A 24444-nucleotide genomic window follows, 5' to 3' on the forward strand; every position below is an offset into this window, starting at 1 on the left:
AGCAACACACACAAAGTGCAGGAGGAACTCCACAGGCCAGGCAGCATCTATGGAAAAGAGTGTGTATTGCTTGAAAGAATGAAGTTTTGTTACAGTCTGAAGAATAGGCATCTAAAACTATAGCTGGGTTGAGTTGTCCCCCGATCTTGGCAATTGATTTGCAAACATTTCATCACTGATGAAATGATCTTGGCACAAACGAACACGCGGCACGCAAGAGAATTCCTAGACACATGGATTTCTGCAAAAAATCCTGTAAACAGACACGTAGACCTCAATCCTATTTACAAGCCAACGTGGGCTAAGTTTCAGAGCACAACGCAGAGAGTTTATCGCACAACCAATTTGTGACGAGACCCCTTCCCTGCATCACAAATGAGTTTCTGGAATGATAACTAATCAGCTGATTGGTAAATATATAAAGGACAGGCATTCGGAGGATACACCACAAATTAACAGCGCACTGATGATGTAACTTTGTATAGTGATGAAACGTTTGCAAAAGAATTGCCAAGATCAGAGAACAACTCAACCCCACCATCAACTACCTGAACTATACACTTTCCAAGTTATCTGCATCTAAACCATGTTTACAGTTATGTCAGATACACTGACGTACTCTTGAGATCAAATTACACAGAATGAGTTCATTTCCATCTGAAAAACTCTTAGTAATAATAGGGCCTTTCATATAACAGGAAAATGAGCTGGATAAACAGAAGTAATACATACGCAATGGTGGAGGAGATCAGCAGTTCAGGCAGCTGGTAAAGAATAGACAGCCGATGTTTCAAGCCAAGACCCTTCATGGTTAGGCTGAGTTGTCCTGATGAAGGGTCTTGGTCCAAAATGTCTATTTTTTACTCTTTTTCATAGATGCTGCCTGGCCTGCTGAGTTCCTCCAAGCACTTGGTGTGTGTTACTTTGATTTCCAGCATCTGCACATATCTTTCACTTGGGAATACAGAATTGGTTTTCAGCCTTCAAACTGAAGTCTTGCTGTAGAGTTACAACATAATATATCTGCTCTGATTGTTCAATATTCAGAATTCTCAAACCAGGATCTTAGAGATGGTTTGGAACACCACTGAAGCAATAGATTGATAGTATGCAGCCTGTTGTCCTTTCCTGACATGTTCTACTGGGAGGACACAGTGCATGTGCTCTTTAGTAACATTTAGATTACTACCCATTCACTCTAGTCTAAACATTGTTCTGTTCTTGTTGAAACAATTGGAATTCACATTATTGTGGCGGCATGATAGCATAGTGCTTAGCACATCTCTTTACAGTCCCCACGATCCGGGTTCAATTCCCGATGCTGCCTGTTAAGGAGTTTGTACCTTCTCAGTGTGGATTTCCTCCACACGTACTGGTTGGTGGCTTAATTGGTCATTGTAAACTTTCCAGTGATCAGGCTAGGATTAAATCAGGTTGCTGGCTGTTGTGGCTTGAAGGGCCGAAACCATCGTAACTCAATTAAAAAATAATAATAGATTACTTAATTACTGAGTAGAACACCTTTGTCACCAGCTTTCTTCAAATAAAGCCTACAGAGATGAAGGGTACAAATTCTACGAACTAATGTCATTACTCTTTATAAGTTATCCAAAAGAATAACGGTGCTATATAGCACAGAAACAGGTATCATGGACCAACTTGTCTCAAGCTGGCAAGATGTTTGTTTGAGCTAATTCCCATTTTGCTGTGTTTGCCCCATATTCCTCTCATTTTCTTTTCAATCCAGACACACACACACACACACAAATCCAAAAGCCCTGTGAGTCTCTTCTACACCCTTTCCAGTTTGATGACATCTTTCTTACAGCAGGGCAACCAGAAGTGTGGTCAATACTCCAGTTGTGGTTTCACCAATAATTTATACATTGGCCATTTCCCGTACTCAGTGCCCCGCTCAATGAGGGGCATTGTCCATTTACACCTAATACCTTCTTCTCCACCCTACCTCTGTCACCAATTTCAGGGAACAAAATGCCTGTATCCCTGGGTATCTCTGTTCAACAGCACTTTCCAGAGCCCTGACATTTATTGCACAAGTGCTATGTTCAGTTAACTGTTCAAAATGCAATACCTTGTAGCTGTCCAAAATAAATTCCACACAGCTGCATTCATTGGCCCATTGATCTGGATCTAGGTAACTTTCACAGTCCACTACACCACTATTTATAGCGTCACCTACAAATTTACTAACTGGACTAACAATTTTGATAACAAATGTATTAATATAGATAACAAACAAAAATGGACCCAGAATAATGCCAACTGTCTTAATATTGTCTAAATACGTTGTTACCTCTTCAAAAAATTCAATCAAACTTTTGAGGCATGAATTGTCACACACAAAGTCATGGTGACTATCCTTGCCTTTTTAAGTGCTGGTAGATTCTGTCCCTTTGAACCCCTCCAGTAACTTTCCCACCATTGACCTGTCGCTCTCTGGCTCGCCCTTGCAGCCCTTCTTAAATAAAAGCATAACATTAGCCATCTTCCAGTCTCCAGTGCCTCCCTCCAGGTTAAGCATGGTTCAAATGCTTCTGCCGGGGCACGTGAACTACAATTACAGAATCTCATGGGATTTTTCTTAAAACGACCTCCTGCTCTCTTTGTGCCCTCCTCTTTCTCTTTTAAGTTTTGTCACCTGGCAGCGTGAAGCCATGTGCAATTAATACATTTTTACATATAACCCTAATGAATTATTTATATGAACAAGAATCATATGTGTATGTCTATATATATATATATATATATGTGTGTGTGTGTGTGTGTATATATATATACACACACACACACACATATGAGATTACTCATATATTACTTAAATATTAAATATACACAAAGTTTTTTTTTAGCTTACATATCACACTTTTTGATACTGCAGGCCAAATTAAGAAATGTGTAGGAGAAAAAGAAATCAGCCTGGAAATTTATCTACTGCCACTTAGTCACGATAACGTAGCTTTGGCGTCTCTATCAGATTGTCTGTGAAGGTCCCATTGAGACCTTCAATTGTGAGGTTAGCAGAACTGAATTAATTTTAGTGAGGTCTATTCCACTGAGAGGTTGTAAGCTTTTCCTGTTACGAACATTGTACCTAATAGTCAGAATCTCTACAGCCAACTCTGAAAGAGACATCTAGGGTGGCATGGTGGTGTAATAGTTAGCGCAAAGGTTTACAGTGCCAACTCTAAGATTGGAATTCAAATACCCAGTCTAAGGAGTTTTCATGTTCTCCCTGTGAGTGTGTGCGTTTTCTCTGGGTGCTCCAGTTTCCTCGCACATTCTTGAAATGTACAGGTTAGAGTCAGTGAGTTGTGGGTGGACTATGTTGGTGCCAGAACTGTGCTAACACTTATAGGCTGTTCAGCACAATTCTCGCTGATTTTGCTTGAGGCAAACAAAGTATGTCACTCTACATTTCAATGCACATCTGATGAATAAAGCTAATCTTCAGTCTTCTACAATGTGTGCAACGTTCTTCTAGTTACTGGGAAGAGTTCCTACATTTGAATGAATGAATGTTTCAGTGAAAGGAGAGGGCAGGTGGGAGAATGCTTTCAAGCTATTAGAGGGATTAGTCAGTTTAGGATATTGCTTAAAGGTGGCATGTTGCTCTTATAATGGAACTACAGAAACACTCCAGACCTACAGTGAGGAGTTCCTAGCAGGAGTATGCTAGGGAGGTCTCCAGGAAAGTGAAATATGTTAGGCAGATTTTGATTGCGCACTGGAGGAGCCCTCAATGTAGTAAGATTCTTGTGCCTATTCTGCTTGCTCCTCTAGATTGGAAGCAAACTTGATAAACCTGACAAAGTGATATACCATGAAGAACATAATGCAGCAGTGAGAACCAAATTATGAGATGTAGCAAACAGGCACGTGGAAATAATACACTAACATCATGGCTGGCTTAAAAGCAGCAGAGCCTTCAATTTCCAAGCAGTACTGTGCAGCATTCAATGCCAATCTACTCGCATTTTTCATCAACCCCAATTCACCCACCGCAACTCCTATTAGGTATGCTAAAATTTTTGAAATCCAGCCAGTAGATGTTCGATTATGACAGAGACCTGTGATGCTGAGTCCGACTGAATATCACGTGTTGACTTAAAATTTGTGGCACCTATTACATGGTTCAAGGTACTTAAGACAAGAATTGATAGCCTAAAGCAATCCTTGAATGCTTAAAGTGCTAAAATATGATAGAAATACCTGGAGGTTTGGAATATTGAGTATTTTTAGCAAAGCGATGATGCACGAGGAGGCACAGAAAATGATTATTTTTCAGAATTTCTTGCCCGTGAAAAGGATTTCATGGAAAACTGAAAATTTTCAACATGTGTGTTTAACAGTGATAACATTTACCCCTATTAATTCATTCATAGCAGGCAATGGGATTGCAAAAATAAGAAGAAAATACCAGAATAAATTTTGCCATTTGAATTGAAATTAGGAGAGAGTTGGGTCATTCTGAGAGCAAACCACTGACTTACCAAGGGAAGAACTTACTGCAGTAATAATAACATGTTACTAGACGTTGGTCTTCCCCCTTCCTTCTCAGTCCTGAAGAAGGATCTCATCCCAAAATGTCGACTGTTTATTCTTCTGCATAGGTGCTGTCTGATCTGCTGAGTTCTTCCAGCACTTATGCGTGTGCCTTTGGATTTCCAGCATCTGCAGACTTTCTCATGTTTGTGACTGACTAGACCTAGGAATTTCCTATATCATATCTCACATTTTCTTGCATCCTTGAAAGAGGATTTTTGGCCCATCAAAACAATGCCAGCTCTTATAAGATTAGTCTCATTCACCCATTCACTTAAGCTATTCCCCCACCTTCCCCATCAGCATCTGCTACATTCTACCACTCTCATGCAATTTAGGGCAACTTATCAATCGACACAGAGCATTTGTGGAAACTCATGCAATCACAGGGAAAATATGCAGACTGTACACACCCTAATGATGGCAAAGGATGAAGAATCAGTCCTTAAAGGCAATGATTTAGTGCGATTACAATTTTATGCAAAGAAAAAAATCAGCACAGCAAAGCCACAAGATAACTGACCATGTAGTCTAATATTGTGATAATCCAAAATTTCATTGTTCCTAAATCCTAATAGCTTGGGACCAATTTACCTTGCTCCTGACTCACTGAGAGCCTGATACCCATACTGAATTAAAACTTAACCGGGACTCCTATCTCATGCTGTCTTTAAATTCACTGGGGCCCAAATCACTATGCTTCTTTTAAACTCACCAAGTGTATGGGAGATGTTATAATACTACTGTGCAGCAGCTTAAAATGAGCATTCTATGTTGATTTAATAAAAGAAGTAATAATTAATAGTTTAGAAAATCTAATCATCTGATACCACAGATTCAGAGAAATCTTCATCGGGAAGACTTGTTGGGATGTGGTTGAGAGACTTCTGTTGGTCAGGACAACAGCTCAAACTTTCTTCATGACTGGCACAGAATAATTTGGATTCACCTCACTGACCAGGCATGGCCATCCTTTAACACCTCATCTGAAAGATAGACCACGGGCTCTGCAGAACTCATTCCCATCTTCCTTAACGTGTCAGTCTGGATCTCGTCCTTTAAATGGGGCTTCGACCCATGCCTCCTGATGGAGGTGGGAAATCAATAAGATAAATCATTGAACTGTTCGTTAGTGAGACTTACAGTTTGGAGGTTTGTCTTAATTAGTTACAATCATATCACTGTTAATTTTATGCAATTAGCTAGAACCAAAAAAATGGAATTGATTGGAAATGTAATTTATCGTTTACTTCTTGCCTCTTTCCTGCAACATCTATGTTGGATTTTCCCAAATGCACATGTGATCCTACCATTGGCTTAAATACCATTTGTCAAAGACTCAAAAGTCCTCTCTGGGAGTAAAGGACTGAAATTTAGTAAGATAAAAGGCAGGGGTAAAATGTAAATGAAAATAACTGCAACTTGGATGGGAAAAAATTGAAGAGAGGAAGTGAGTGAGGTACACTGTAATTGAAATGAAGGAAGAGAAAGACCATATATGAACCATGTAATGAGTTATGAGCAAATGAATTATGCACAGGAACAGGCCATCTCCTTGTTCCACCCAGCTCTGCCATTTAATATGACTACTGTTAACCTAACTGCAACAGCAAGGTTAGTTTTGTTAGTTACATGTACACTGCTGCCATCAGGAAGTTGGTAACGGAGCCTCAGGACCCACACCACCAGGTTCAGGAACAGTTATTTCCCCTCGACCATTCGACCATCAGGAGCGATAACTTCACTTGTCCCCTCTCTGAACTGTTCTTACAGCCCATGGACACACATTCAAGTACTTTTCATCTCATGCTCTCAATAGTTATTATGATTATTTAATTTTTTTTCAGCATCAAGCTGGTAAAACCTGAGGTACGGACAGAGCCAAGCACACTCATTTCTCAATTGCTAGGAACTTTCAGACTATTCTTGGTGTGTTTAGCCTTTATTATTATTATTATTATTATTATTATTATTATTATTATTATTATTATTACTAGTATTATTGTTTTCTTTTAGTCTTTACACAGTTTGTTGTCATTTGCAGATTGATAGTTTGTCCTGTTGGGGACAGTCTTTCATTGGTACTACTGTGTTTCCTGTATTTACTGTGAATGCCCACAAAAACTTGAATCTCAGGGTTGTGTATGGTGACATATACATACTTCAATAATGAATTTACCCTGAACTTTGAAACATGCAGTGAAATGCGTGTTTTGCATCAACAACGAACACAGTCCAAGAATGTGCTGGGGTCAGCCCACAAGCATCGCCAAAATAGCAGGCTCACAACTTATTAACTTAACCCATCTGTCTCCAGAATGTGGGAGTTAACTGGAGCACCTGGGGGAAATCTATCCAGTCACAGGAAGGACGTACAATCTCTTTACAGACAGTGAGAGGAATTGAGCAATTTTTAAGAGATTACCCAAATAAGCAGCTGCCTGATTAACTGGTGGTCTTATTAACTGGAATCCATTGTAATTTAAAAAAAAAACCCTGCGTCCATCACTTTCTTGTAAAAGAAAGTTTCAAATCTTCATACCCCTCCAAGGGAAATATTATTCTCCACTCTCTACTGTAATTGGGCCACCATTATTTTACAAATACCACTAACTTTAGATTATGTATCCTATCCTATCAAGAAGGCTGTAAAGCTCTCCATTTCCCTCTCTACAACAGCCCCAACCATTTCCCTTCCACCACCACCCCTTTCTGTTTGGCAGAACTGCTCCTTGCACTCAATAATTTTTCTTTTGGCTCCTCACACATTCTCCAAACTCAATATGCCATGCGCACCTGCATGAGCCCAAGCAATGCCTGCCTTTTTGTTGGCTATGTTGAGTAATCCATGTTCTAAGCCGTCCGTGGTAATGCTCCCCAAACCACTGGTGCTGCTTCATACACCCATGCTGAGCTCATCAATTTCTTCAATTTTAATTTCATCGTCCACCCTGCCCTTAAATTCATTTGGTCAATTTCTGACATCACCCTCCCCTTTCTTGACCTCTCTGTTTCCATCTCTGTATACTGATATCTTTTATAAACTTAACAACTCCTAAGTTTATCTTGACTATACTTCATCCCACCCTGTCTCCTGCAAATATCTGCCACATCTGTTCCTAGGATGAACCTTTCCTTTCCATGTCCTCCTCCTTCTTCAAAGAACAGCATTCTCCTTCCTCCACCATTGATGCTGCCTTCACCCACAACTCTTACATTTCCTGGGCATCTGCTGTCACCCCATCTTCACCCCCACCTTAAAAGGGATAGAGCTCCTCTCGTCTCCACCTACCACACCATGAGCCTCTGCATCCAGCACATCATTCTCTGCAACTTCCACCATCTTCAGTGACCCTTTACTACCAAACAACCTTTACCTCCCCATCCCCCAACACACTCTACTTTCCACAGGGATCACTCAGTGATTCCCTTGTAACTTCTCTCCTGCACTTAATCCCTGCCATTCACCTCTTCCTACACCTCCATTCAGGTCTGCTAACTGTCCTTCCAGGTGAGGTAACACTTCACCTGCGAATATGTTGGGGTCATCTACTGCATCTGGTGCTCCCACTGTGATTTCGTCTAGATTGTTGGGACACAACATAACTTGGGGAACCACTTTGTCAAGTGTCTTTGCTCCATCGTACAAAGGTGGATTTTCCAAATATTTTAATACAAATATTCATTTATATTCTGATATATCAGCCTATGGCCTCCTCCAGTGCCACATTGAGGCCACCCTCATGTTGGAGGAGTACCACCACATATTCTGTGCACGTAGCCTCCTGCTTGATGGCATGAACGTTGATTTCTCCAGCTTCCCTTAGTTTTACATCCTCCCCCTTCCCTCTTCTTCATTACCCTACTCTGGCTCTATTCTTACCTCTTCTCTTCTCCTCACCTGCCTATCACCTCCCACTGGTGTCCCTCCTCCTCCCCTTTCTCCCATACTCCACTCTCCTCTCCAATCAGATTCCTTCTTCTCTAACCCTTTACCTTTTCGACCTATCACCTTCCAGCTTCTTACTTTACCCCTCCCCCCTTCTCCTCCCACCAGAGTTCAACTATCACCTTCTAGCTTGTACTCCTTCCCCTCCCCACTTTCTTATTCTGGCTTCTTCCCCCCTTCCTTTTTGGTCCCAACGAAGGTCTGGGCTCAAAGCGTCCACTGCTTATTCCTCGCCATAGATGTTGTCTGACCTGCTGAGTTCCTTCAGCATTTTGTGTGTGTTGCACTAAGTCTAGATTTACTCACAAGAAGAATCACCCACCCCATACCGAACCTGTCAAGATCCTTCAGGAATCTACATTTTTAAGAAGATTTCTTACACTTTTTCTAAACTTCTGTGGATACCAACCTAGCCTGTCCATAATTTCTGCATTAGTAAACCTGTCAACTCCAGGTATTAATCCAACAGATCACTGAACTGCTTCAGAATCAGAATCAAGTTTAATATCACCTGCGTATGTCCAGGAATTTGTTAACTTTGAAGCAGCAGTAAAATGCAATACATAATATTACAGAAAAAATACGAATTAAAGTATGAAAGTATATATTAAATAGTTAAATTAAATAAGTAGTGCAAAAAACAAAGAAATAAAATGTAGAGAGTTAGTGTTCATGGGTTCAATTGTCCACCCAGAAATCAGGTGGCAGAGGATGCATCTTTCCTGAAAAACTGTGATCCGTATTGTACATAATACTCTGGATGTGATCTCATGAATGCCTTATATAAATGGTGCATATGATTCCCATTCTTTATTCTGTTCTATAACAATGAATGGGAATATTCTATTAGCTTTCCGAATTGATTGCTGTACCTGGATACCAGCCATAAGAGCTATGCACAAGGACACCTAAGATCTATCAACGTTGCATCATTTTACATTCTCTCTCTGGTTGGATAATACACTTCCTTTTTAATTTTCCCTGCCTAATGGAGAATTTCATATTTGCTTATGTTATACTTCTGCCACATCTTTGCCCACTCACTTAGCCCTTTGTAGCCTCCTTGCTGCAGTTAGAATAAGCCCCCTCATTTATGATGAAAAGAGATTCAGCTGTATTTGAGGTTCACAGAGAGGGAAGGAAAGCGTTTAGAGAGTGAGAAAGAAATTATCTTTAGTAGAGAAAATCTTCAGTACTGGTAGGTTTATGAGGGACTTTGATGGAAATGAGGAGTATGAGGGGAGTGAGTTGTGCTTAGAGGCTCTTCCTAAAAAAATAATGAGCGAGGAAGCTCCCAGTTGAGGACAAGAGTGATTCTATGTGGTGCAGACGAGGAGAGGTGATGAGATATTCAAGAGGAAACATTTGACTACACAGGTTTTGTCAAGGCAATGAATAAATAAACTTCAAGGTAGAGTAGACATATACATATGCAGGACTTCATTGATTGTGGACTGGCTTTGATTGATTGAGAGTTGTAGATGATATAAAGTCTTCAGCATGTGGGCATGCTATGTTGGTGTCAGAAGCGTGGCAACCTTTGAGGGGTGCCCCAGCACATCCTCAGACTGTGTCGATTGTTGACACGGACAAAACAAGGTCTTCAGTCTGCCAAGTCCTCATTGAGTGCCAAACACCCATCAACACTAGTCTCAATTCTCTATTCTCCCGAAATTCCCTTCTCCCACTGAATTCTATCATAGGACCAACTTATTGAGGAAAATTACTCCACCAACCTACATGTGAATGTGGGAGAGGTATCATCAAGAGTACTTTTTCCCTTTATTGGCTACAGACTTTCTCTTCTCTTTGTCTCCTCCAAAAATTACAAGCCAACATATTCCTGCTGCTGTACCCGAGAGCCCAGCTGGTCTTTTAGTGCCAGCTCGTTCTGCATGTTTGAACTATGCAAAGTCTCAGGACCAGTGTAACAGGGTGTGCAGAGACAGGAACAACCAATGGGCAATGCCTTTACCGCTAGTGACCAGAGCTGAATTCACTTTTACTAAACGCATCTCTTTCTCCACTGTTACTTCCTCACCTGCTGAGTATTTCAGCATGAAATCTCAGAATTCCAGCATTCATTCATATTATTTTGCTTTTGTAACATAGATTTGTTGCTTTTAGATGAACTCAGGGCGATAGGAGAATAATTCTTTGTAAACTACTTTGGTGTTATCACCTACCCAATTGAGGATAAAGGAAACAACTCTGATATGCAGTATAACATCACTTCCTACTATTCCCAAACACAAATGGAATCCTTGAATGTGCTTTCATTAAGCACAAACTGCAAAAAACTGATCAATGCAGGGATTTTTACTCCGAGCCACTAAACTGCTGAATTAAAGAATGAGCGAGATCAGCAGCTGCTGAAGAGTATTCTGTGACTAGTGGTTTATGTTACCAAAAATGATTGATATTTCATACCACGTGAAAAATACTCCCAGATTCTTTAAGAAAAACAACAGTTTGAGAACATTGATGCCCAAGCAAGTAAAACAAATAGGTAGATTACCCTAGTGATGGAGAATAAGTTTAACCTCGATGAGATTGGAGCAAGGCTGTATTGTAAATCAAACTCAAATCTCCTGATGATAGTCACAACATCACAAAAAAGCATTTGGTCTATTAAGCCCAGTGTGCCATTTTCACTTGGCAGTCTATTCAATTATCCTCTCATACTCTGCATTCTTAATACCCTATTTTCCAAGTATCTATTTATTGTCCTTTAACTGGTCTTTAAAGAGAAATATTTTAAATTCTTTTTAATACCTCCTTTTAATGTCGGTTAATCACATTAATCCCAATTAGGAAAGACTGAATGCCTTACTAATAGTACCAAGTTATCTACAACAAACTTGACGCTATGGAAATATTATTATAAACCACATATTAAGTGTATTTTATAGAATTAAAATGTATATTGAGATTTCCTAACTTGCAAAATAATTCAACAAATCTCATCACTTTACTGATGAATCAATATTTAAATCATAATGCAAAATAAAATTGCTAAATAGTGTTATTATGAATTTTTAGGAGATGAAGCAATTACATTTTGAAGCCTTCTGTCTTGATGCTTATTATGACTGAAAATATATGCAAAGGTGTCAATGACTAAACGCAATTTAATTGTACGGTTTTGAAATATTCTGCTTCATTGTCAGTCAAAACTATTAACAGTACTTCAACCAGCAAGAGAGAAACCTTCCAAGTTAAAGTGACTCATGGACAAGTTTGCATTATTTCTTTTCTTTTTGAATGAAAACTAACAGCCAAAGTTTACTACCCCGCTTATATTCAGTCTCATTGAAGAATGACAGCTGAGCTAAGAAGTGAAATCCAATCACAAACAAGAGAAAATCTGCAGATAGTGGAAATCCAAGTAACATACACAAAATACTGGAGGAAGCCAGCAGGCCAGACAGCACCTATGGAAAAAAAGCACAGTTGACGTTTTGGGCCAAGACCCTTCAGCAGAACACTCTTGCTGAAGAGTCTTGGCCCAAAACGTCAACTGTACTTTTTCCATAGATGCCGCCTGACCTATTGATTTCCTCCAGCGTTTTGTGTGTGTTGCCAGGAAGTGAAAGTTGGTTTTATCTCAGATACGCACCTGTTTTCACTGTCGTTGGTGATGTGAATTTTTTTATACATTGCTAAATCCCCACAATCTGAGCTTTTATTCAGTTTGAAACAGGTAGCTGAATTTTGCTGATTCAGAAGAAATTTAAACAAATTCAAAACTGCCTCCATTACACAAACCACAATAGTTCTAAAGTCACTTATATTTTGTCAAGAAATGGCACTAAATTACTTAGAACAGAAACAGTCCTTTCAAGTGCACCAACCTGCCCACCATTGAATTTAGCCTCCTGATGAGTTCCTCCATTTTGTTTTCCATACCTCTTATCCATAACCTCTCAATACATTAACTAAATAAACTCCTTTCAATGGCAATTTTGAAAACATGATTTATGCTTCTGTAATCCAATTCTGTTTTTAAGATGGTTTGCCGACATTTTCCCAACAAATAATTTCATTCAATCTTCTGTTGATGATTTTAATCAACTTAATTACAATTTTCTCAACTCAGAGCAAGATTAACCTAATTTATACAAATTGCCCATATAGTTTAATCTCTTAGGCCTTGACATTATTCTGGTGAGCCTGCACTGTATTCTTTTGCATCTCATTCCAAGATATAATATAGCTTGACCTGATTTAAGCTATAATTCATTCTTTGTATATTTTAACTTCCTTGAGATAAAAACCCAATATTCTATTTACCATTTGATTTCTTTTTGTTTGTATGTATTAGATTTTAGTCATGTTCACAACATTGATGGATCATAATTCTTAACTTCTCATCATCTGGAAAGTAACCTGATTTCATTTTTTTCTTTGGAAATGAAGTCTTGACTTCATACTTCCCCTGACTACCTGCCATAGTTCGTCTCTAAACTTTGTCTGAAAGGAAAAGTCTAGAACTTTTAATTTCTTTGATACAATTTACTCTTCCTATGGTATTTGCTAAACAAGTCTTATGTGTCCTGTCTGTGAGGGTATATTCCATCTTCTAGATTATCTCCCTCATAAGTGATTGCTTCTGGCAAACAAAACAGTACTACATTGTAATGGCACATTGTGAGTAAGGTTAAATTGCTCGAATACAATAGACAATGTATCACTTTGCATCAGCTTTCTCTTTATACACCCTCTCATTACTAATGGAGGTGTCCAAGAGAAGTAAAAATTCTATTGGACATCAAATTAATCAAGAATTTGGGTTAAAAAATCCTTTGATGAAATACTTCTTTTTCTAGTCTTTGTTAAAATATTCTTCCATCGAGGAAGAGCTTTACCATGCTTTGCCCTCCTGACCCTTTGAAATCACTTTAAAATATGTCATCTAAATGTAATTGGTTGTATTGAAAGCAAAAATTGGCATTTATATAAAAGGTTTCAGATTGTCAGAGTCTGGCCTAAGTTAGTAGAAATGTACAAATTTGCTTTAGGTCAGAGAGATATTTTCTCAGAATCGTACCAAGATGTTCCATAATGCAGGTTGCTCATTCAAGCTCAACTCTTGTAGATATTTGTGCTACCCCAGTTCCTCATACATTAAGTAATTAATTATGTGGCATTCCAGACCATACAGAAAATATCTAAACCTCTTCTGTATCTGCTGCTGAAATTAAGAGCCTGGACTCGGGGATAACTCTCAGTGTGTTTTATCAATAATGTATAAGACTTGTTTTCTCTCATGCACTGGTGAAACCTTAAACGTAAGAAGCTTGTCCAAATGTAGCCAAGTAACAAACATGAAATAAGTGTGATGTGGTTTTTCTTCAATTATCTTCGAGGTAATGTATACCAAAGCGAACTTTCATGACTACTGAAGCATGGGTTAACTGCTAATGAATTTCAGCCTTCAGCCTCCAACTGACAGAGTGTATAATGAAAATCTGATTCACTAATCTTTACAGATGACAAATTACATTTTAGTGACTTGTTTTGAAATTTTGATTTCAGTTTGTCGAAATGAATCACAATCTAATAACTTGTTGGTAGAATGAAAGCACATTATAATCTGCTTAATTATCTTCTCACAAAGATTATTTGTCTTTTTTCAGTTCAGTGTTATCCTTCATTAAGCAGTTGAGGTCCAGAGGCTAAGACCAATCAAATTTGGAGCATACAGCATTAAACTACAGTCTAAAACATAATTCTTAGAGATCAAGGTCTTGGATTTAATACATTATCTCTTAGACTCTTTGCTTTTGGTGCATTTGGAAATGCAGTTTCATATAATGTTCAAATTGCACTGTATTCCCCAAGCGATTAATTTTGCCTATTTCCATTCAATTTCATTTGCATGTCACCAAATGTAATGTCGTAGTGTGATTAGGCAGTAGTTTGGGACATAAATTTTGAAAAAGACCAATGATACATTTCATACAGTAAATTTTTATTAATGCAGTTTGTCATAAAACTGTATTATGGACATCTTTGGGGCAACATGGTAGTGTAGTGGTTAGCAAGACACTTTAGAGTACCGGCAATGCGGGTGCAATTTCAGCTGCTGCCTGTAAGGAGTTTGTATGTTTTCCCCGTGACTGCGTGGGTTTCCTCTGGGTGCTCCGGTTTCCTCCCACAGTTCAAAGATGTACCGATTGGTAGCTTAATTGATCATTGTAAATTTTCCCATGATTAGACTAGGGTTAAATTGGGGGATTGTTGGGCGGTGTGGCTCAAAGGACTGAAATAGGCCTATTCTGCGCTGTAGTTACATAAATAAATAGACAGATAGATAGAAATTTATTTTAGATAGATAAATAAACAAACATAGAAACAGAGAAAACCTACAGCACAATACAGGCCCTTCGGCCCACAAAGTTGTGCCGAACATGTCCCTACCTTAGAAATTACTGGGCTTAACTATAGACCTCTATTTTACTAAACTCCATGTACCTATCTAAAATCTTCTTAAAATACCCTATCGTATCCGCCTACACCACCATTGCAGGCAGCCCATTCCACGCACTCACCACTCTCTGAGTAAAAAACTTACCACTGACATCTCCTCTGTACCTACTCCCCAGCACCTTAAACCTGTGTCCTCTTGTGGCAACCTTTTCAGCCCTGAGAAAAAGCCCCTGACTATCCACACGATCAATGCCTCTGATCACCTTGTAAATAAGAATAAACTTTCATTACTGTCCCATCCATCAAAAGTGAGCAACCTGATTTTGAATATCTATGCACAGGATGTTACTGGAGTCACTTTGTTAACACACTTAATATTTATAAAACATCTGTACAGGTATTTCTACACATACTCAAAAAAAGTTTGATTTAATGTGAATGGCATTACTTGGAAAACCCACAAGAGTGACAAATTTCAGTTTTCAATAAAATTAATTTGCAACCAATACATTCACAGGGGCATTTGTGTTAGGTTACCATTGCTTTTGAAATGTCTCTGTGTATTGTTTTGATTTGGCCAATTTTGGGTACTGTAGATTTATGGTTTCTTCTCCAGAGTTTTTAACTACAGACCATATTCAGTTTGATGATCAAAACTGAACACAGGGAATTTATCAATAGTTAATATTCTGAAAATTGGTCTAACATCACAACAACCACATAGGTGCAGACCTCCAAAAATATAGCTTTCAGAGGTAGTAAACTGCAGATTAGTATTTTTTTTAATTATCATTGTGATTGTCAGGATAAACACAGAGCAGCAAAGTCAATTTAGCAGTGAACAATCACTTTAATAATAAACTGCAAAAAAAAAAAACAAGCCACAAGGGACCAGAAAGCAAGAGAGAACACAACAAGGCAAAAAGTAACTGTTGACTAGGGGCAACTGGTTGAGGCTGGCTGGTTTGATGGGTGAACAAGGAGTGTAGATGAGAGGTGGGTTCAAATAGGTTGCAGGTGACGAACTGTGAATGAGTGGCAAGTGATTCTTGTTACCTGGGTTGAGGCTGGGAGGTGCCTGCCTGTGAAGGCCTGACGGTGAATATCAAATCTCAACTTTCACGTTTGTCACAATGGGACTTACTTTAATATGTGGCAGGACTGCGGAGAGTTGTCATGTGACCTAGGTATGCCTCGTGCATGCTGTTTAAATGAGTTGCAGCTTCACCTGCTGCTGCATTCAGCATATAGTTCTCCACTCCTCACTGAACCTGAGATGATTGTTTGGCTATTAATAGGTGGACTTCGTGGTTACTTTTTTTCCTGCTGTTAATCACCCACAGTGCCTGACAGAAATTCAGCTTTAAGTTCCAAGCTCTGTTATTACACCATCCCATTTAGTAGGATTCTATGCCACACAACAGGCTAGTGGGTATCCTTGTTGTGAAGATGAGGTTCCACAAGGACTGTGTGGTACTGGTAGGTTAGTGAGGACATGATCTTTTCCCACTAATAGATGAAATATCTATTATGTACAAAATTCTTTTAAACACCAGAAAAAATGTAAGGATTGTTGACTGAACCAATATCATAACAACAGTCTGTGAACTGCTTCAAAATAAAATGGTCTTCAACTGGAAATGTTAACTCTGTTTCTCTTGTGCAAGTTCATTCTGACTTGCTGAGTGTTTTATTTCCTATTTGAACACCACATCTCTTTGCTTAGATATCATAATAAATGTACCCTAATCATTTTTTCAAAAGAGCGTGCTGCAATGGACACGACAGAGTACACTTAAAAAATTATAGGATCTGTATTTAGAATCTATTGATTTAATTTGAATCTATTTAACATTGCTCAAAAAATAGGCCAGCCATCATTTCTTTATCTCCTTTCACACTCTCATATGTGTTAAACAACAACGTCAGCTCAGCAACAATTATTAAATCACACAAGCACAACAAATGAACAATGAGTCCACCTTAAGACTGGAGGACCAATACCCCATCTTCCATCTGTGTAACCTCCAATCCAATGGCATCAACATCAGTTTCTCTAACTTGCAATAATTTCTCCTTCCTTTTTCCTTCTCTCTTTTACCATACACTATTCTGGCTCCCCTCTTACCCCTTCTCATCTCCTGCCTTCCACCTCACTCCTTCTCTTTCTCCCATAGTCTTGTATCAGATTCCTTTTTTTTCAGCTCTATAATACCTTTTCATTCTCCACGACCTGGATCAAAATGTTGATGTCGTGTGGAGGCTTGTGTGTTTCAAGGATTCCATTTGGCAATGCCAACTCAGGGTCACCTGTGTTGGAGCAGCTGTGGACGAGATGCCGGACAAAGATTGGTCCAACCCCGTCTCCTGAACAGACAAACTCATGTCTGCCCCTCCTAGGCCACACTTCATCATAAATCAAGCCAACTTTTCAAGATATTAACCTCAGCTAGTCCCTGTGGTGTCCCAACCCAGGAGATCCTCTACCTGGTCCAAACATGCCCTCTCACCTATATCCCAGACAGCTTTGCTGCAATCCATCGATGTAGCCACAAGCTGGAGGAGTGGCTTAACAAAAACAAATTAGATGTGTGAAGAGAAAATCACCAACAACAACTTTTTCCACCTATCATCTCCCAGCTTCCCGCTTCAACCCCCTCCCCGCCCACCTAACTTCCCCCTCATCTGGTTTCACCCATCACCATCTAAATTGTGTTTCTTCCCCCCCCCCCCACTGTCTTACTCTGTCTACCCCTTCATTACGTATCCTGATGAAGGGTCTCAGCCCAAATCATCGACTCTTCATTCCTCTCTGTAGATGCTGCCTGACCTACTGAGCTCCTCCAGCATTTTGTGTGTGTTACTCTGGATTTCCAGCATCTGTTGAATCGTTTGAGTTTAAAATAAAATGTACATAAGAGTGCTTTTGGAACATAAGAACTTAAGAAACAGGTATAACAGTATGAGAATCAGTGTGTCAAGCCTACTTTTCCACTGAATAAAGATCATGGCTAATTCGGCATGATCATGTGTCCTCAACATCATTCTCCCACTCTTTCCACTTACTCCTTGACTCCCTCAGAGTTCAACTATCTGCCAATTTCCACCTTCGGTGTATTTATTGAATCTAGTTTACAGATCACCAGGGTAGAAATTTCCAAAGATTCATGCCTTTCTGAGAGGGAAAAATAATCTCTCAGCTCCATCTGAAAAAAGTTACTCATTCTGACATTATGTGTCCTAGATTTCCTGTACCACTCAAAGAAAAATATCATCTTATCAGTTACCCTGTCAATCCCCCTCAAAAGTACATGTATTAATAAGATCATCTCTAAATCCTAAATTCTAATAATTTTAGGCCCTACCTGTTTAACTTTTCTTCATTCTGCACTTGTCAGTATGTGGCATTGATCACCCAGAGATATTCTTTCTGAGATCCTACCTGCTGGCCTCTTCAAATCTTCCTAAACTCCACCTGCTTCAAATCATCTCTCTTTCTACCTATGCACCAATGAAGACCTCAAACTTTAGCTTTTCACCCATGCCTTTCAGAATACTGATCAGCATTCAATGATATTCTTAAACCTGGAACTAAGGAGGCAAACCCAGAGATGTGACTCAAACTGTAGAAATGTCTCTCTGATCCCCTATCTATTTCATAATATGTCATTATTGCTCTCCCTCTCCTATTTTCCCCACACTAAAGGCTTTCCTTTCCATGATGTTGCCAGTGACTAATGGTGTTCCTCATGAGTCAGTCTTGGGACCGCTACTTATCACATTGTTTGCCATTGATTTAGATAATATTATTGATGGCTTTGTGGTGGTTTTCAGATGATACGAAGATAGGTGGAGGGGTAGGTAGTGCTGAGGAAGCAATATGATTGCAGAAAGACTTCAACAAATTGGAAGAATGGGTAAAAAAGTGGCAGATGGAATACAGTGGTAGGAAATGTATGATAATGCATTTTGGTGAAAGAAAAAAAGTGCAAACTATTATCTAAATAGGGAGAAAATTCAAACATCAGAGGTGCAAAGGACTTAGAAGTTGTCGTGCAAGACTCACAGAAGGTTGATTTACAGGTTCAATGTGTGGTAAAGAAAGCAAATGCAGTGTTGGTATTCATTCCAAGGAGAATAGGATATAAAAACAAGGAGATAATGTCTCTATAAGACACTAGTCAGGCTGCACTTGGAGTATTGTCAATAGTTTTGGCCCCTGTAACTCAGAACGGATGTGTTGTCATTGGAGAAAGTCTAGAGGAATATTACAAGGATGATGCTGGGAATGAAGGGAATGTTTGGCAGCTTTGGGCCTGGACTCACTGGAATTTAGAAGAATGTCTGGGAATCTCATTGAAATCTATCAGATGTTGAAAGGACTAGATAAGGTAGATGTGAAGAGGATGTTTTCTACGGTGGGGGTGTCCAGAACTAGAGGGCACAGGCTCAAATTTGAGGAGCGACCCTGTAGAACAGAGATAAGGAGGAACTTTTTGAGCCAGAGGCAGTGAATTCGTGGAATGCTCTGCCACGGACAGCTGTGGAAGTCAAGAACATGGGTATATTTAAATTGAAAATTGATAGTTTCCTGATTGGTCAGGCAGTCAAAGGTCATGGCAAGAAGGCAGGTGTATGGGATTAGATATGATGAAATAGTGGAACAGACTCGATGAGCTGAATGGCCTAACTGTGCTGATACACTTCTATAGATGTTTGTGGAGAATATATCGACTGACTGCTTCACAGCTGGTATGGAAGAGCCAATGCCTTTGAATCCTACAAGAAGTTGTTGATTCAGCCCAATACATCAAGGATGAAGCACCCCGCCCCCCCCCCCCCCGCCCCCCCGCAACCATTGAGCACATCTACATGAAACTCTGTCTTTGGAAAGCAGCATCCATCATCAGAGATCCCCATCACCCAGGTCATGCTCTTTTCTTGCTTCTGCCCCCAGGTAGAAAAAACACAAGTCTCAGGACTCACACAACCAGATTCAAGAACAGTTGCTACCCTTAAACCATCAGGCTTTAATTAAAAGGGGGTAGCTACACTCACTTGCCCCATCATAGAGAGAGAGTACAGAGAAGATTTACTAGAATGTTACCTGGGTTTCAGCACCTAAGTTACAGGGAAAGGTTGAACAAGTTAGGTCTTTATTCTTTGGAGCATAGAAGGTTGAGGGGGACTTGATAGAGATATTTAAAATTATGAGGGGGATAGATAGAGTTGACGTGGATAGACTTTTTCCATTAAGAGTAGAGGAGATTCAAACAAGAGGACATGAGTTGAGAGTTAGGGGGCTAAAGTTTAAGGGGAACACGAGGGGGAATTTCTTTACTCAGAGAGTGGTAGCTGTGTGGAACGAGCTTCCAGTGGAAGTGGTAGTGGCAGGTTTGGTATTGTTATTTAAAGTAAAATTGGATAGGTATATGGACAGGAAAGGAATGGAGGGTTATGGGCTGAGTGCAGGTCAGTGGGACTAGGTGAAAGTAAGCATTCGGCACAGACTAGAAGGGCCGAGAAGGCCTGTTTCCGTGCTGTAATTGTTATAAGGTTATATGGTTATCACAGAAATGTTCCAACAACCAATGATCTCATTTTTATGGACTCTTTATCTCATGTCCCCTTTATTTATTGCTATTTATTTATATTTGAATTTGCATACTTTGTTGTCTTCTGCACTCTGGTTGATCTTCCATTGATCCTGTTGTAGCTACCATTCTCTAGATTTGCTGAGCATGCCCAAAAGAAAATGAATCTCAGGGTTGCATGTGGTGACATTTATGTGCTTTGATAATAAAATTTACTTAGACCTTTTGAATATTTTAGATTCATCCTATGGCATAGTAGTCAAGGCGCACTAGGAAGGTCAAATAAAACAATAACTGAGTTGCAAATGTGAAACATGCTTGCTTTCTCACTTTTCCATTGTTGATGAAGGAAATCTAACCCTGAATCTCGACCCTGTTTCTCCGCTCATCAGTGCCTGACCTGTTGTGTATTTCCTGTATCTTATGTAATCATGTTAGATTTCCAGCAATAAGGCATTGTTAACCCCTTCAAATAACACTTGCCCCAGCCCTAACCAACTGCACCCTGCCTATTATGCACATAACTCTTCCATTGTTGCTGTTGAAAATGGAAAATAACTGCACAAAACAAGTAGAAACCCAGGAAGTTATTCCATAAGAAAATGAAGTGTGCACTGACAGCAGAAAACAAAATGTGCATTTCCGATAAGAAAATCAAATGTCGTTGAATAACTACTCTTTAAATTATACAAGATAATGTTTCTTTCATACTTCCCTACCAACATGACCAGATTGAGATATCGGCGGCTGCTGAGTAAATGGCATACAGTGAAATTGATAGTAATAGGGTGTTGAAATTTAGAACAGCAAATATAACCCTGTGGAGCTGATAAGTATGCATCTAATTAGTTTATATAGTTCAATCATATTATAGAAGTTCACTCTAAAAGTTAAGTGAGCTGTTTATAACCACAAGAATGGAAGTTAATTACTTCTGCAAATACCATTCCCCCAACTGATGAATATTCTGAATGTTTCAAGGAGAGAACACACGTTTAGGAAGAATTGATTTACAAGTTCATAACTGACGAGACAATGCTGTCGCATACAGGGAAAACAATACATAATATATGTTATGTATAGCGTGAATGAAAGTAATTGATAATATTGATAATTCATAAATTATTCAAGTATTGCTTTGCTATGATGGTAATTGAAAATGTTATATTGTGATATTTATATAATTGAAGACAAATGCCTACAGTTACTCAAAAAAATGACCTCTTCAATTATAGTCTGCACATTCACTATTGTTGATAGCCTCCAGCTTACTTCAGTTAATTGAAGACTGTATATACCAGTAGATATAAGGATGACAGGGTAACTTGAAATGGAGGAGATGTGTGATTGTTGCCATAAATCTATGACAATAGCTGAATGGATGAGGAAAGAGGATGTTATGGGTATATAATGAAATATTTACTCAGCTAATTTACTCCCTCAACTAGTGAGGGAGAACAGGAGAAAAAGTCTGAAGAGATTTGGTATGCCACCAAGACCAGCAAATTTCTACAGGTTCAACACTGCCTGGTATGGAGGCTCCAATGCATAGGATCAAAAGAGGCTATAGAGAATTGTTGACTCAACAGCACAATACTCCCCACCATCAAGGACATCCTTAAGAGGCAGTTCCATTACCACCCGGGACTTGCCTGCTCATAAACATGAGAAACTCTGCAGATGCAGGAAATCCAAACAAACATACACAAAGTGATGGAAGAACACAGCAGGTCATGCTGCATCTGTGGAAATGAATGGACAGCCGATGATTTGGCCTGAGGCCCTTCTCCAGGTCCTGAAGAAGAGTCTCGGCATGAAATCTCAACTATCGATTCATGTCCATAGATGCTGCCTGACTTGCTGAGTTCCTCCAGTATTTTGGGACGTGCCATCTTCCCATTTCTTCCATCGGAGAGGAGATAAAAGAGCCTGAAGATCTACATTCAACCTTTCCTGAACAGCATCTTCCTCTTTGCCATTAGATTTCCGAATGGTCCATGAACACTACGTTGCTATTCCTCTTCCACAATATTTATTAATTCATGAATTGTATTGCATAGTACTGCTTCCACAAAGCAACATTTTACAACATACATATATATGTCAGTGATAATAGACTGATTCTGAGTTAGCTGATCTTGACAACAGAAACACTGAGTCCGGGATTAGAAGGTTAGAATTCCTGCTCCTTCCTATTAGACATTGACTCCTGCTTCAAGTGCACGTTAACCGGTGTATTCCATTGCTTGCTTTATTTTATTATCATAATCCGGCATGGGTAACATGATAAATCAAACAAGATGCTTATTGTGAGGGGAAAAAAATAGATTTTTTTTGCAGCAGTAAGAATTCTCAATCGAGGAACTGCGACATAATAAAACAGTTCTGCTGACATATGACTAAGATCACAGAGAACACGGAGTGATTATCATGGGACTCCAGAGCCCGAGGCCAATAATCTTATGGATAGATTATTAAAACAGTGAGAAATGGCAGAGGGAAAGCTGTGTACTCAAAAAAAAACGATCTACCATCAGACTGCTGAAGACAGCTAAATAAATACTTCCCATTACGTATTGCTCAGTGGCTGTGCTTTAACCTTCACATCTGAAGTCTGTAGGCAATATGCCACACTTGAACATTTATTCTGAGCACTGATCTGCTGGTAGAGCCAGTCTTTGGTTACTACTGGTTTCCATCTACTGGTTCAATGCACCTTTAATGACCGGCAGGTTTTCTCCCCCAGCCTTTGCCAATATTTGACTCTCACTATGAGGAGATTGTGGCGATGACCAGATTGCTCCTTGTGAGAATTTTGTATGAGAAATAGATGCTATTCTAAATGTGACAACAAAGGTTATTTAACTAGAATACAGAACATAGAACATTACAACACAGGAAAAGGCCGTTTGGCCCACAATGCTGTGCCCAATTATTCTAATTATGTCTAATTACACAAGTCTGTTATGTTTATTCCATATCTCTCTGTTTTCTACATATTCATGTAGTTATCTAATTGGTGCACTTTGGTGTGTCATTAGATCACAAAGTTGTTCTACAAAATCAAGTCTTCTGATTGTTGTCATGGAATTCTTATTTGCTTTCTTTCATACTTGATGAATGAAAATGAAAGCAGAATTTTAAATGACCCTTCTCATGTCTCACCATAAACTGTTCAGATTTGCTTTGACATTTGTATCTCTTCTACATTTAAAGTGTCTTTAGTCCTCACAATATACCTTATAAAGGTCTTGTGCCTTATTGTCTACCAGCACTGCACACTCTCTGCAACTTTAACACAATATTCTGCCTTCTGGTACTGACTTTCCCTTATACTACTATGAAGTACTGATGGGATGAAATTACTTAAATGACCAGCAGGCAAAGTAAACACTTCCTCTTTTCCTCAGTACCTGTGACAACAATGAACCAATTTATCAATTTAGCTGTTACTTAATTTATGGAGAAAATAGTTACTTCCTGTAAAAAGTTAAAGTAAACGCAACTTGGAACAGTCATTCTGCCAGAAAAAAATCATCCAAGGAATGGAGTGGGGCCCATTCAACAGTTCTATGCCATTTGTAAGAGTGAAATGCATTGTAAAAACAAAAGGACTTACCTTGTCAGGATCAGAGGCTGTAATCACCCATATACAGTGTGCATCACTGTCATACTGAACTGGGAAATTGGGGGATGAAATAACTCCGGTAGGACCATTCAGATGGGCACCACAAACTCGAGCTATAGCAAAACAATTTAAAATAATTCAGAGCTGTGCTCGATTAGTGTTAAGAACTACATGAAACACTGTCATAGGAAAGCAGCATACACCATCAGAATTTCTCACCACCCAGGCCATTCTCTTTTCTCCCTGCTGCCATCAGGTAGAAGGTACAAGAGCCCTAG

At 39.2% G+C, this 24444-nt stretch overlaps 1 protein-coding gene across 1 annotated transcript in view; it reads right to left on the bottom strand.

Moving 5' to 3' along the window:
* Positions 1-24444, bottom strand: part of csmd2 (CUB and Sushi multiple domains 2) — an 896539-nt gene that overhangs the window by 553753 nt on the left and 318342 nt on the right. The window contains exon 6 of the mRNA XM_073034487.1: positions 24158-24279. Coding sequence (XP_072890588.1) covers positions 24158-24279 — 122 coding nt within the window. The remainder of the gene's footprint in view (positions 1-24157; positions 24280-24444) is intronic.

Source organism: Hemitrygon akajei, chromosome 32, assembly GCF_048418815.1.
Source record: "Hemitrygon akajei chromosome 32, sHemAka1.3, whole genome shotgun sequence".
NCBI lineage: Eukaryota > Metazoa > Chordata > Chondrichthyes > Myliobatiformes > Dasyatidae > Hemitrygon > Hemitrygon akajei.